The 16,275-nt window shown below is 38.0% G+C and overlaps 1 protein-coding gene across 1 annotated transcript in view; it reads right to left on the minus strand.

The window, feature by feature from the left end:
- Positions 1 to 12,910, minus strand: part of GLT1D1 (glycosyltransferase 1 domain containing 1) — a 35,277-nt gene extending 22,367 nt beyond the window's left edge. The window contains exons 1-6 of the mRNA XM_053471798.1: positions 12,658 to 12,910; positions 8,704 to 8,852; positions 7,402 to 7,507; positions 2,219 to 2,270; positions 1,597 to 1,633; positions 621 to 677 (exon numbers count right to left, since the gene is read on the minus strand). Of these exons, the coding sequence (XP_053327773.1) occupies positions 621 to 677; positions 1,597 to 1,633; positions 2,219 to 2,270; positions 7,402 to 7,507; positions 8,704 to 8,852; positions 12,658 to 12,725 (469 nt within the window). The 5' untranslated portion in view covers positions 12,726 to 12,910. The remainder of the gene's footprint in view (positions 1 to 620; positions 678 to 1,596; positions 1,634 to 2,218; positions 2,271 to 7,401; positions 7,508 to 8,703; positions 8,853 to 12,657) is intronic.
- Between the last annotated feature and the right edge of the window lie 3,365 nt (positions 12,911 to 16,275).

Raw genomic sequence — 16,275 nt, forward strand, 5'->3', positions numbered from 1 at the left:
CTCATCTTCAAGTAAGCAATGTTTTAGACACCGAACGTAATAATATAAGATCAGAAAATATTTCGGATGCATTTTGACACTGAAAGAGTTAAAAATCGGGTTGAATTGAGACAACAAGCAGCGACCAAAGATCAAAACTCAGCGGGACGGATAGTTTAGATCAGGGGTGTCCAAACTGCGGCCCTCCAGCTGCTGCAGGACTACATCTCCCATACTCCTCAGCCAGCCCCTTAGCTGAAAGAGCATTATGGGAGATGTAGTCCTGCAGCAGCTGGAGGGCCGTAGTTTGGACACCCCTGGTTTAGATAAAGCTCTTAATCTCAACCATTATGATTTATGGATGATGCCAAAACCTAGGAGTGTTCAGTTTAAAACCAGGCCACAGGTAGTGAATAACGACATGTGTTTACAGTACTAAGCTATTCCTTTGCATTTTGACTATTTGTTATAAACAGCTGGAGAGTCTATGTGACTGTCTGGTAGAAAAACAATGTCTTTTTGTTAATAGTCGTATTTGTCCTGAAAATAAAGTAACCATTTTACCATCAATGTCCTGCAGTAGGGTACAAATCTATCTTCTTGAAAACAAAAGCAAAGTATAAATCCAAGAGTTAAATTACCTGCATTATGCAGAAAGGCTTCACAGTTGAAAGATGCACTTGGCTTTGTTAAAATGCCTAGAAACAGCAACAAAAAAAAGATCACACCGCTATTATGATTTTGTATATTTAGCTCAGGAGTTTGATTTTTTACACTTCTATTAAAACTATATCAATACATCCCTTGCTTGTGTGTGAAAAAAAAATAATCTCTTAAAATGTTCTGTCTGGTCCCCAAATTCCATATAAAATTTGTCTTCATCTGTTTTTATGAGAGCTATATAAAACACAAGACCCGAGAAAATAAGATGTTCAAATTAAGGAGTAGTGTATAAAGCTGCAAAGGCTAGAATATGTTTAGTAGTTATGGATGGACTTTGGGGATAAGTCTTACACTTGGATCGAAAACTGGCTTAAAGATTGAGTTCAGAGAGTTGTTGTTAATGGAACCTTCTCCCAGTGGACTAAAGTGGTAAATGAAGTACCTCTTATGTCTACTTCTTTGTGGTGTGTTTATTAATGGTCTTGCGGTGAAGCCATGTCTCGGTACTTGCTTATGATACAAAATGCAGTCAGAGAATACAGTCACAGTTGGATGTTATTTCACTGCAACATGATTTGGCCACAGTGGGTGAATGGGAAGGTAAGCATGCCACTGTCCTGCCACGCTCTCAGACTCTCACCCAGGAGGGATCTTGGCCTGGTTAGGGAGATCCTCTGCTCTCACCTAACCAGCCCAATGAACTGTTAAGTTGATTGAGGACTGTGCATTTCTTTATTAAGGATATAATTAAATTATAGCTTGTGGATCCTGCATGAAATGGAGTAACTGTGGGGTTGAATTTTTTTTTAACCTAAAATTACTATGCAAATTATGCAATATTTTCCATTTCCCATTATTGAGGAATAGGAGTGCACTGCGTCTCTCATCCCTTACCAAAGAATGTAGAACTCTTAACATTCTCCTACACATTTAAAGTCGTTTTACAATGCTTACCTTGAGGTCTGATGTGTATTTTATTTACTGCATGTGGCTAAAAACCAAAATGATAAGAAATACAGGTTTACTTCACATTACAAATGCAATAAAACATATCTACACAAGATTTCAGGCACATGAAACGTGTGTTTAATTTCTCAATTAGAACTCATCCACTCAGTGAATACTTTAAAACAAAGCTATATTTATGGTAAAAGCAGGTAATAGTAACTTCATTTTGCATAGGTAATGTTTGTCGGGGGTCAATTCTGGCCTTTTCTTTCTTTCCACTTTAGAAAAATTGGAATTACGTTTTTGCAGCTACAGGAGGCATCTGAGGTTATATTGTTGCATAGTAGGCCACGTTCATCAAGGTGACCACTTAGAAAGAGGGTCAAATTACATTTTTGCTTGTACTTGATCAAAAAGTCAATGATAAGAAATTATATGCAATCAAGTATGTTTTCTCTATATACAGTATGAACTCATTAAAGTTTAATTATAGTTTAATTGGTATGCTGAGGAAATAAGTTTTTTCTTGTCATTGACATATATTCAAAGTAGGATTCCCTTGATGTATTGGCTGGTAAAACTAGCAGGCAACAAAATATTAATGTCAATGGAAGCAAAATGGTCATACCCAATGAAATACAGCGGCTTCTTTCATCTTGAAAGTAAATGCCACAGCAAACCTGGAATGAAACAGAAATGGTCATTGAAGCATTCAGCAGACAGAAAACAACATGGCATAAGCAGTCCTAAACGCTAAAAGCTAGAATCTATTTTAAGTCATTCTGTGATCTGTGATATCTTAAAAGTAAGCATGTACAAAAACACAAAAAGGCAAAAGTAAATGGTATGTATGTTTCACCAATCCACATACGCTGGAAAACGGGGCTGATCTTTAGCATGGTCACACCAGGCTTACATCCCTCTTCTGATGGTGGGCAAACTAGCAATAGATACAACTGAAGGACATCAGTTTTTCTCTACAACCCAAGTAGAGATGTACATGTCCTCATCAGCATATATCAAACCTCAGTGTGTGCAGCGAACAAGAAGGAAACCTTATGTATTAATGACACCTCTTATTTTATTTTAGATTTTTTTTTTCTTTTTGAAATGGCTCTTAATAGAACAAGACACTATGGAAAAAGACTTCACTTTTTTCATAAGAAAAGCATTTCCAAAAAATATAAGAAGTGAGTGTTCAAGTAGGTGTTCAATTTAAGCTTACATAAAAGGAAAAAAAAAAAAAAAAAAAAAACTTATTAGCACAGTTATGCACATATATTATTTATTGATTTACCGTATATAGAGCCATAATTTTGTGTAGCTCTGCACAATGGCTACAGTACATAACAAGTTGTGCATAACATAGGGAAAGGCCCTGCTAAAAGCAATGGCAACAGTTGGTTGAATGCATTAAGCCAATCCATTTTTTCTGCTTTGTTTGCCACTCTCATTACCTATAGAAAGCAAAATCTCCAGTGTGGAGCACAAAATGTAAATAAGAGGGTTGACGTCCCTTAAAATACATAGATCAGTCTTCTATTAAAAATGCTTGAGGGTCTTCAAAGTGTATGTATCGAATACAAATACAACAAAACCATGCGTGTGTGTGTGTGTGTATATATATATATATATATATATATATATATATATATATATATATATATATATATATATACACCGTATTTATCGGCGTATAACACGCACTTTTTTAAACTAAAATATGAAGTTGAAACCCTACCTGCGTGTTATACGCCGATAAATCCTAGAGCTGCACAATCTTCCCATGCACAGCTCTCTCGCGCGCCCTCTCTGATGCCGGGAGCCCCCGGCCCCGGCATCAGCACAAAAAGTAAAATGCTGGAAGATAAAGAGGACCCATACTAGATCTCCCAAACGGTAGGGAGTAATATATAAATTTAATGTGTGTGTCTGAGTGTGTGTGTGTCTGAGTGTGTTTGTGTGTCTCTGAGTGTGTTTGTGTGTGTCTAAGTGTGTGTCTGGCTGCATGTGTGTCTGAGTGTGTGTGTGTGGCTTAGTGTGTGTGTGTGTGTATCTTAGTGTGTGTGTCTCAGTGTGTGTGGTTTCCCAGATAGCAGTGATTCTGATGAAGTTTTTTTGTGCTTTTTCTTTATTCTTTATTTCTTTTATTACATTATAATAAATGTTATAATGTTATAAACATTATTCCAACATTAAGTTCATAGCTTCCAAGTTTAAACTTATTTTTTCTTACTCAAATTTCCTTGTTAAAATGGGGGTGCGTGTTATACACCAGTGCGTGTTATACGCCGATAAATATGGTATATATATATATACACACACACACGTGTAAAACACTATGTTTCTTTGATTTATTGTGTTTTATTCCATATATTACACTTTGGAGACCCTCAAGCATTTTTTAAATAAGACTTTTCTACATATTTTAAGGTAAATCAGCCCTCTAATTTACATATTCTGCTCAACACCGGGGATTTCACTTACCATAGTTTATTACCCGGTTACTGAAAACACATCGTGGAATGTGTTTGGTAGTATTATCATTTGGTTTGCGTTTTTCACTATCACATTGTATTTTTATTTTATTTTCACTCATTACCTGCTTTGCCAAGAACCCAAGGCGTTTTTTTTGCAGCAATAAAAACGAGAACGGTCTTAGAACTTGTATACCTGCTGTAGTTTTCTGAGTCCGTTGAATATTAATATAAAGCCTATATTCAGAGATAACTTAGCTTTTAGGACATTGTTACTATTGACTTGATAGCATAAACAATTATGGCTGCTAACTTCTTTTTATTATAGCTTGTATTGGAAAAATACAACGGCCTCAAAAAAAAAAAAAAAAAAAAAAAAAAAAAAAGAGGTTCCCCAGACAAGGAAAACACAGTGTCCGTTAAGACAGATATTTTACATTGAAACATGCTTCTCACATCAGTAAAACTAAATCACAACTTACACAACGCTTAAGGCAAGAGGTGCCCTTTCTGCTACTAAAGCACTTTCAATTCCTCTTTGAAGCAACATATGCCCTTCATGCTTTTCAAATTAAGAAGCATGGTTTCCTGAATCACTTTCAAGTCCTTCTTCCAACTACCCTTTTAGAATACATATTTCAGCAAACACAATAAGTAAATATTTCTCCAAAGAAAGTGCTCTAATATCAACCAACCATAGGTGGTGCTACTATATAGGCAGCTGATTGAGCAATCAACCATGTAGAAGAATATGGAGAGAAGAGGCCTAACCACACTTGATCACAGGCTAATCACAACCATTTGTGACTTTTGGTTGCCTTCAGATTGTCTCTAGAGAGGATGCAACCCACAGTTTCTGCAGTGCCCACAGCTTGAGATGGGAAATTTCAAATGCTGTAAAGGAACCCCTTTTGTCTACTATTCCATCTACAGAAAAGCAGTGATATTTAAAAAGTGTCTGAGGGTATACCGATTGCCATCCGCACTTACCGATAAACCATACACTACATGGACAAAAGTATCTAGCAGGGACTTTCATGATATTGGATTCTAAATACATAGACATTAATATGTTGTTGGTCCCCTCATGTGCAGCTATAACAGCTTCCGCTTCTCAGGGAAGGCTTTCCACAAGATTTTGGATAGTTTCTGTGGGAATTTTTGCCCATGTATGCACAAGAGCATTTGTTAGGTCAGATATGGTCTTCCGGTTTGTGGCCATGTTTCTAAACGCTTCTGCTGTTCCTAAACGCTTCTACTTTCCAATAATACCACAGTTGACTGTGAAATATCTAGCAAGGATGAAATTTTACAAACTAACATACTGCAAAGGTGCCATCCTATCACAGTACCGTGCTTGTAAATGCAGACTGCATGTCTAGGGTGCTTGATTGTAATACACCTGTAGAAATGGGTCTGATTGAAACACTGGAACTGAATACTTAAGCAGTATCCCCCAATACTTTTGTCCATTTAGTGTATGCTGGAAGATGTTAACACACACACACACACGTTCAAAATAAATATGTGAAAAAGAACCATTTAAAAAAAAAACAAAAAAAAACACCTTACTGACTCAGAATTTGTAAGGTTTCCACAAAAAAAGGAAGTAACCCATTTTTTTTCAGTGGTTGGAATAAGTTGCCTGAAACACATTTGGGGAACTTTGCTGTGTAATGTAATCAAATGTCCCCCAGGGCTGTTCAGAAGTTTCCTGGAACTCTTCATACCTTGTGACACATTGGTTTGGCCTGCCGTCTCGAAGTTACCCACTGATAAAAGGGGCATTCCAAAAGCTAGACTCATGCGAAGTATGATGCCTCTGTACATCGCCGTCTCACGCATGGGCACACTGGGTAGCTTGCCCAGGGGCCTAACATTCTTGAGCTACCTATAGGCAAGGTAGGCACCAGCCTAGAGCACAGATATTCTGCGGTGAACCGGACAGTCCAGTCCCCTGCAAGGGCCGGTGGGGAAGATCATGAGTCTCCCTACAACTAGACTAGTGCTTAGCGTCTAGTTGTGTTGCTGAGAGGGTCTTTTGTGCATTTGTGTGAGTGTCTGGGTGTGTGTCTAGTTATGAGGTCACACTCTGAAACCCTGGCTCAGCAACGAAGCCAATCGCACCGTGACGAGGCAGTGAGAGAGCCTTGCACTCCCACCACAGGACTTCAGCAAGGTGAGAGATGGAGAGAAAGGGTAGAGGTATACAGTGAGAAAGGGGAGAGATAGTAAGAGAATGGAGAGATAAAGAGATAGGGGATAGATAATGGGGAAAACAAAGGGATGAGATAATGAGAAAGTGGAGAGATGGTTAGCAACGGAGGGAATGAGAACTAGAGATGGGGAAAAGTTGCAAAGGAAACAAGAAAGGGGACCGATAATGAGGAGGAAAGTTGGGGACAAAGGGGAGAGATAAATAGAAACATTATGTGTTACGTCCCTTACTTAAAGATAACCAGTCAAGCTCTACTTGTCACCTGAAGAAGATTTGTGCTTACATACGACAATAGCCACCTGAACTGCTACCCTCTGTGCCCACACAGGTTTATCATCATAAAGGCTACTTCTGGTCAAGAAACCATGTTTATATATTATATGTAATTTTGTAAGCAACAAAATAGTTAATCTAAATTTACATAACCCAGTTTATTACAGTGGTTTAACCTCTTTCAACCACACCAATTAGTGATTTTATTTTCTAGACTACCAAGCAAAACACTTTGCTCCCATTCAGAAAACTTTGTTTAGTTTCATTTCTTCTACGGTGAAGCATCCTTTTGAAAATTGCACAACAGGAAGAAGCACTTAAAAACTTTTCCTGTTGAGCCTAAAAAGTTGCAGATTAGTAATAAAAGGCAACAGAATTTCAGACAACAAAAAGGTAGAATTTCCTACCGCCGATGTTGCACACATTTCGTCAAAAGAACACTCCAGCGATTATATGCACTTTAATGCATATGATAGAAGAGTGGACCCTTTAAATGGGTGTGTGGTGTGCTCCTTGCACACGAATGGAATGATTTCTCAGATCATTCTTTGTTGGTAAGCATGGCAAAGACACTATACTGCCCTTTATAACTACAGGGGCCTTCCAAAAAAAAAATAACAAAAAATAAATAAAACTTCATTTTGTCTGACATGGATAAATAAATATTAGTACACTCAAAAGGGAAACAACTCAATTCAATTTGAATGTTGAAAGAAAAAAAAAAGAGAAGTAAGATTGTTCTTTTGCACGAAGAATGATTCATTTTGATGTTTTCACAGTTTTTCCAGCTGTGCCTTTTGAAAATGGTAAATGAGATGCAACTTTAAAATCAAAAAGGTATACCTGGCTTCTTCTAGAACAGCTCCCATTACTCTGTATTTGTCTTCGTTTTTTACATCTTCATTGATATCTGTTCCCCCAAATATGGCTCCAAAAGGGATTTGATTGCCTGAAAATAAACAGAAAATGGCAACCAATAGCGTTTTTTTGCTCCTACTACACTGCAGTCTAGGTTCACTGCCCATCCAATGTCTACAAACGGACCATGAAATAAGCAGGTTTCTCCAAGTAAAATCATAACATGTCAGGAATCTGTAAATTTCTCTCACTGGCAAACCCATTTAATTGGTTTCCCACATCTTACCTAAGTAAGTCAGCGAGCCACCTTAACTAATACACTTGTACTTACTTTCTCTCGTTTAAGGAGCTTATTTTGTGGAACAACTAAAGGCGAGTTACACTCTTTTTAATTACAAGTTCAAGCTCTAGAAATAACTGTAAAAGCGCTAAATATTTTGCAGATTTTTTATTAAACAGAATTACAGAATAACCTTTCCACTCTGCTGATCAGGGTTTGAGTCTTTAGATCAAGAAAAACTGGAACACTAGATGGGCCGAACGGTTCTTATCTGCCGTCAAATTTTATGTTTCTATAATCAACTGGTTCGCATCTCACAGCAGATATTTGGTTGCATCTTCATTCGCATATACAAAGCTTTATGATAACTGTCTCCATGTAAGAAATGTATCTGGGATTGACCATTTTTTTAGTTCTTTTTATTATAAAAAAGGCATATACTGCTTTTAAGTATCATAATAATCCCAAAAACTACAGAGATACTCCAGCCATCACATTTTAATACATATACAACTGAGCAATGCCAATTTTTTGGTTTGCGTGCAAATGCGTAGAGGGATTCCATCTGTACAACTCCCCCCCCCCAGCTACTTGCATTGCAGCAGATCAAAGACTATTCTTTTTGCTGAACTTGTTCTCTTTATCTACTGATGAGGTTTGATAAAATACAAAATAAGTTGATATTATGTTTTTTAACAAAGGAATAATATTAAATGTTTTCTCCTCCTCAAAGTTAATATCTTTTATTGGGCCAAGATACATTACAACTTTTTAGGCCTCATGGTCTCTTCTTCAAAATAAAAAGCCCACCGTTATGGTTCAATATTATCACTTAGTTTAATTACACTGCCAGATACTAATAGTGTCAGAAATCAGTATTCTGTTCCTAATGTGAGTTACAAAGAAATTTAATTTCATCCATGCACCCAACAGTTTTGACGTCCAAATTACAGAATGCTGAATGCATGCGAGTGTACTCAAGTATATGGCAAACGTAAAAAGGTTACCCAGTAGAAATCTGCCCGCTTTGTACAGATGAATGGCCAATCCTGCATCAAACCTCTCCTTGGAGATCAGCTCGGATACTTTGATTGCGCTCTCCAGAGAAGCAGCATCCTTGAGCACACATTCATGCCCCACAGCTTCAAGATGATCCCTGAACAGAGCATAGAAAGGAAATACTCAATTATCAGTGAGATGATTTAAAACACAAATCCGCCAAGGCGCCGAAACAACCTCAGATCAGAACTCCTGTCAAGAGGAAATTCTGAAAGATATTCTGAGTTACACAGTAAACATTTGGCATGGCTTCAGCAATGACTATTAATCAGCTGATGTAAGACCAGTGTTTTCATAAATTGATAGGAGTCATAAAAATTTAAATATCTAGATCAGGGGGTCAAACTTCAGGCATTGAGAGCCACAAACACACTAGGGTTTTAATAAATCTTTTCTTTGAAACAAGTGATTTAATCGGTTCCAACCATTTAATTGAGTTGACAGAGCGCCCCCTGGGAAATCCAGACAAGCTAATTAGGGGGTAAATGATTACCACAAGTGAATTCATTACTGAAAATACCATATGCTTGTACATTGGTCTGTCTGTTATGGCAACGTGTAGTTTAATTTGGAAGAGGAAAGACGTGACAAACCGTGGTAAACTGACATGAAGTCCTCTGCATTCTCACCATTGTAAAGGCTGCCTAGACTAATCAACGATAAGTCAATTAACTACAGAAAAGAATAACCATGAAGATGAGAAACTATTTAGAACACCCTTTCTCATGGTATACATATTTCTAAATAAGTAATAACTTTACACGCATAAAAGGTCTGTCAACCTTGGGAATCACGTGACTGGCAATTGCCTCTGTGATCCGCTATGGTGGGAGTGAGCTGCCAAACAGTGTAATGTCAGAATGGTGGGGGAGGAGGAGAATCCTAAAAAGTGATCTTTATCTGGTGTACATAACTGCTAAGTGTAGGATTTGGTAACATTACAAATATGATTTAAAACCAATTTAGTTGCTACCGAGTAAATGTGTTGGCACTGCTGCCTTTCCATTAGATACAGTTATAGGATATTTTAGCGGCAGTTGTAAGTATGGAAATATTTGGCATGTGTGCCAGTTGTATGCCTGGAGCAGCCATTCTTCCTTTCCTAGAAGCTTGGATGTTAGCAGGTTAGAATGTAATTGTGATAACATTACTTATCCATTGTTTAGTTGTAGTAATTCTATTCTGATGGCTTCTTATTGGAAGCAGAAGTATCACTGCTGCTTCGACCCCTCAGCAGGCTGACAGCATCTTTGGACCCTTGCAAGATGAGCACCTAGACTGAAGGACTTCATTGTTGTAGCGGGGTGTCATGTTTTAGGAAATATATGTAGCCGTATCAAGATCTTGGATTTTTAAGTCTTGACTAAAAATTATATTCTTATCTTGGGGTTGCATTTTTTATCATTTATTCAGAAACGTTATTTCACTATTTAAGGTTCCTCCTTTTATTCAGTATTGTGGAGATCAGTGTTGCCTGAAGAGCCTTTTCCCATTTGTGCCTTGTGAGCATATAGCACAAGTGTTCCTTGTTTCCCGCTATACATTTTTGTTTTCTTTGGTTGTTTATATACCCTTGAAAGTGGGCATCCCTTTTAAAAAATGCAACTCGATGCGAAGTGGAGGGGTTTAAAGGGAAACTTCAGCCATCCCACACACTTTAATGCATATGATAACGGAATCCCCCTTTGAACTTGCCTTTTTACCAACCATAACAGAATTTGGAAACCACGTGTCAACCGATGTGAAATAAGAAATGTATAATCAAAGCAATAAATACTTCCCTTTTTTTAGAGCGATCGGGTACTACAGCAGCCACCCTGTAAACATCCTCCACAGAATGTTGAAACAATAGAACAAATCAGACTTCCGTCTAGGGGCGCTCGTAATACACGATATGGTATAGCTCAAAAAAGAACAAAAAGAAAAGAGAAAATATAGTGTAGTATATTCTGATTTTTGTGAAATCCCAGGGTTATACTCCAAAGGTTGCACTCACAATAAAAAAGACCTTTAAGGCTTCCAGAATCAACTCCTTGGTGTGTGCGTGTCAATCCGTTTGTGTCGTGGAACATGCAAAACAGAAATGTACCATAGAATGATATCTTTCTATAATACTATACACGCAATGGTGGAATGCACTCACATTTGGGTAGATAATTCCCGCTTATCTGTTATGTATCCTGGAGTTGTGCTGGTCGCTCTGGAGCTGGTTCTTCTTAAGCTACAAGATCTTTAGGTCCTGGTGAGGTAAGTCCTCTGGGTTCCACCGACAATGTCGGCAAGAAAGTGCAGGTGCAAAAATGCAAAATCTTCAGGTCCTGGTGAGGTAAGTCCTCTGGGTTCCACTGGCAGTGTCAGCCAAAAAAAAAAAAAAAAAAAAAAAAAAAAATTTTTTTTTTGGCTGACACTGCCAGTGGAACCCAGAGGACTTACCTCACCAGGACCTGAAGATTTTGCATTTTTGCACCTGCACTTTCTTGCCGACATTGTCGGTGGAACCCAGAGGACTTACCTCACCAGGACCTAAAGATCTTGTAGCTTAAGAAGAACCAGCTCCAGAGCGACCAGCACAACTCCAGGATACATAACAGATAAGCGGGAATTATCTACCCAAATGTGAGTGCATTCCACCATTGCGTGTATAGTATTATAGAAAGATATCATTCTATGGTACATTTCTGTTTTGCATGTTCCACGACACAAACGGATTGACACGCACACACCAAGGAGTTGATTCTGGAAGCCTTAAAGGTCTTTTTTATTGTGAGTGCAACCTTTGGAGTATAACCCTGGGATTTCACAAAAATCAGAATATACTACACTATATTTTCTCTTTTCTTTTTGTTCTTTTTTGAGCTATACCATATCGTGTATTACGAGCGCCCCTAGACGGAAGTCTGATTTGTTCTTTTTACCAACCAGCCAGCTCCTTCGCTTGAAACTGACCGAGCACATTCCCTTACCAACGTAAATGCTGCTTTAACTCTGTAGCAACAACACAACTGTACGATTGAGTAAAATAATTACTGTGCACACTCGATTTCAGATGACAGCTGCACTATATCTGTAAGAACGAAGAAGTTAAAATTTAATCCTTTCACTGGCAGAACTTGGAAATGTAAACATGCAGTTTACACAGGCCAATCTGCCAACACCACCCTTGGAAAACAATGAAGAATGTAGTAAAAATTATGTTTTAACATAGAATTCAGGTTCAAAAAATATATCCCTATGAAGAAAAAATACATAAGAGCTGTGAAACAGTTTGTGAAAGAAAAAAAAAAGTTGAAAGACTCCCTTACCTCTGGGGATATACCGGTAATTCCCTAATGTCTACAGTGACACAAGGAATCCATATGCATTCAATAGTATTTGAATGATCTGGTGTATGTCAATATAAATATTTTTATAAGGGAAATCAACTCAGCTACTCAACTATTTTCTGACAATTGACATAAAAGTGAATGTAATGATGGTGAATGCCACTAAATGGGGGGGCTACCATGTATGTTTTTCAATATTGGGAACATGAATCAAATTATATTGAATAAACAAAATGGGAAATAAAAATTCTCTTTATCTTATAATCTAAAATTACTTTTTTAGAGGGAGGAAACATTAGATAAATGGTGTTTGATAAAGTTCCTCCCCTGAAAATAATATATAAAAAGTTTACTGTCAAAATGATATATACATTTTTTTTTTAAAAACACATATATATATATATATCAATCAAATTCTGTGACATTACATATTCCAATAGTTTTCCCAATGAGCACTGTGTAAATGCAGTTAATACTGCAGGGAACTCATTCACACGGGATGTAATTAATTAAGTTTTAATGACCGCTATTATGCAGGGTAACAAGGGGTTAATTATATCTCCATGGTAACATGCTTACTTGATTCTTTCCGCTGTGGTGGAATTGCCCGTATGGGCTCGGAGACAGGCCAAAAAAAGGATTCTCATAGCTGACTGCACAGGGGACACGCTATACTAACGAGCCTCTCTCTGCCACGTCTGGCTTTCAGTCATTACGGGGCCCTAAATCCGGTTCTCCTGGCTCTTCATTTTACGCCCGACTCACACCCAAAGGGGCGGAGAAGAACGGCGATACTGGACACCTGCAGCCGCCGCCGGCTCTCTCATTCACCAATGCTGGCGTGCTCACCGCCTTAACGTCCTCCCGCAGAAACCAGTCACTGCTGATGAGGTTCCTAGCAGCAAACACCCGGGGCTGTTGATAACAGAATGCTCACATTTAGTTGCAAATAAGCCTGCGATGCACACGCTGTTTCTGGTTTATTTTTTTATTTTCCTTTTGCTTGGCTCCAATTCGAATTAGCGTCATTACTGAGAGGATGGTATATAGGTAGAACAGCCTCTCAGCAGAAGCGGTAGAGGCTAACACAGTCATGGTAATTCGCTAAATTGTGCATGGCATGGGCATACAGTTATCCTGAATCTAAGACCAGACCAGAGTGATTATGGTCGTTACATCAGGATAAAAAGGGGAGTACTAGGTGGACAAAATAGTTCTTCATTAATGTGCCAGAGACAAGAGGAGCAATGGCTCTAGTATGAAACAGAGCAAAGCAGCTGAAACATTGAATTCATATTCTGAAACATTAAAGTAATGTAAATATAGCGAGGCCACGTTATACCGTGCGTACCTGTTTGCTTAAATGTCTACGTTTTATGCGTTACGTTCCAAATGGTAAAAAAGGGACACATTTTAGGGGGCGTGGTTAGGGGTGGGGCTTCACACGAAGAGAATTTGTGTCCTCTAGATTGTTAAGTAACCAAGCAAGGTATTTCAAAGGAGAATGTTATATTTTATCTACATAATTTAAATGATACGTTTTCTGCTGCTTCTATTCCCATTATTGTAACATTTACAGATGTCGACCGGTGGGATACACTCATACCCACCGATCGTTTTGAGGTTATAGAGAAGTGGGACATTGTGGGAGGAAGGAGAGACACATGGGAGGTATATTTATGCACAAGCTCGGTTGAAAGCATTACAAAATCTGTCTACGGTAAATAAATAAAAATATATCAAACTATAATAGCTTATTTGCAAACGTACAGTTGAGTTAAAATACAAAATAGTGGAGAGTACATCAGTGATCTATGCCATACCTCCCAACAGTTTCTGCTGGACAGGCAGGAATTTTTGGGCACCTGAAAATGTGGAGGGTATGCTATACATTTTGGCAGTAAATGCCACAGGTATTTTAAAACATACGTTTGTCCCATAAACTGTTGCCGGATTGGTGTATCCTCCAATTTCCTCAGCTACCCACATTTCTTGGCACTGTTCATCTTACACTATATGGCATAGAAAATTGCCCACCAAGGTTACGCACCAACATTGCTCATGGTGGACATTTACTGGGATCTGCGATGGACAACATAATGATGTTCTCTGGACCTTCACAAATCTTGCCACGGACACTGGTGTCCTTCTACAGACACTTTGCCTATTCCTGGTTCCCACCAATGCCTCATGCGAGGACTCTCTTCTACCAGGCCACGTGTTTCATGGAATCTGTACTGGGTCAAGTACTAATCTCCACCACCTAAGAAGGTGCCATCTTTTGTTAATGACTAGCAAGAGTGAAAAGTGAATTAGGCTTTGCCCAGCACAAACCACACTGTGTAGCACCCATCAGATTATGTGTCACTTGACTATACTGGAAAGGATTGTTCTCTCCCTGCCATCTATAACATTTCCTAAAACCAAGATGATGACATCAACAGTTCCCATAGGCAAGCAACATGAGGATGTCATGTGTTTTATTTTTCACATAAATATATTTCTGTAATGTCATTTTAGCTTAAAATAGTTAATTGAAATATACATGCGTAAACAGATGTCTAGTGTTATTTGTTTCACATCCTCTTGAGATCACATGACATTGAAGACTCCCATTTCACAATAGGCTTGGATTGCTTTTCAGAGCCGATATGTGGTTCAGAAAAAATCAACGTATTATTAAAACAATGGACTTTATTCTATACATAAATGCATAAATATATAAAACATTCTTTCTCCCAGTGACCACTTTATGGTTCCTTTGGTTTCGTTTTAATTCTTACTCATTTTAATAGTGAATGCATGGTTTAAAAAGGGTAAAGGAAAACCTCAAACTCTGTAATTGCTTGTAGATGTCAGAATAGGAGCTTGAGCAGAAAAAAAGGTAAAGGATCTCCATACGTGTAGTTTGGAGGAGAGAGGAGATGTGATGGAAACATTTAAATGCGTGAAAAGGTTAACAAAGTACAAAAGGGGAGGTTATTTCAAAGGAGGAGAAATGTTAGAACAAGAGGTCATAATTTAAAATTAGAAGGCTTAGAGGAAGTGTAAAATGAATTTACTGCAAAGGTGGTATATAACTGGAACAGCCTCCCAACTGAAATGGTAGTGTCTAAAACAGTGAGGAAATCTAAACATGTATGGGATAGGCATAAGGTTATCCTCAATCTAAAACAAGAGCAAGGGCTGATTAAGGTTTGAGTCATAGACTACATGAGCTGAAGGGTTCTTTATCTTCCATCAAACTCTGGGGCAATGTGTTGAGAAGAGACTCATATGCATGATGTATTATCAAACAGAGTTTTGTATTGGGTTCACCACTTTTTAGTGTAAATACAGTTTTTAGTATTAGATTACAGGCATGTAAACTAGTTGATATAGTAGATTCGATCATGTAGTTTAGGGCTTTACAGATGATTTTGTCTTGTGAATGAGTCGTGCATTAGAACAAAATTCTCTAATGGTGCTAGAATAAGCAGACATAAAGAAACTTGCAAGCTACTTTCATTCATGTATAGAAACTCTCTTGTATCAAGGAATTACCGACAAGAAATATGGCAAATATTCAGAAATGTTTATTCATTATAGGGATCCCTGTGTGAACTATATACGGTTTTTTTTCTTCACTTCAGACGGTGTTGAATCTGCAAAATAAAATACACATCATTCAGCCAACAGTGAAATGTGTGTTAAGGCAATCGTTCATTTTAATATATCAAATGCAATACATAGCTTAACATTTTGAACAAATGCCCTGACTCTTTACTGTCTGTGGTGAAAAAATAGAATGGCTCAGTCATGATAACCAAGTCTCCACTCATTAAAGTCTATGACGGAACAGACTTTATTAGCAGTGCTGTAAAGAATCAGCGTGGTGTTTGAGTGGTCAGCCACCAGGCCTGCAGATAAAAAAAGGTTATTGGAGCAAAAAATTTTTCGTCAATCCTAAAATACAGCACTGGGTTTTATGATAGGAAGTATCCATCTCTGTTCACATTATACATTAACTGTTGGGTTCCCGCCCGCTGAGTACCATAAAGGACAGTCTGACAGACTTTTCTGAGCTTGATAGTAGAAACAACGACCACCGTAACACAGTATGTGTAACTGTTACAAACTAAATACGCTACATAGTTGCAGCACTGAACAGCCAATGTAAACATCTCCCCACATTCCAGCGACACATCCCGCCCACAA

This window comes from Spea bombifrons, chromosome 1, assembly GCF_027358695.1.
Source record: "Spea bombifrons isolate aSpeBom1 chromosome 1, aSpeBom1.2.pri, whole genome shotgun sequence".
NCBI lineage: Eukaryota > Metazoa > Chordata > Amphibia > Anura > Pelobatidae > Spea > Spea bombifrons.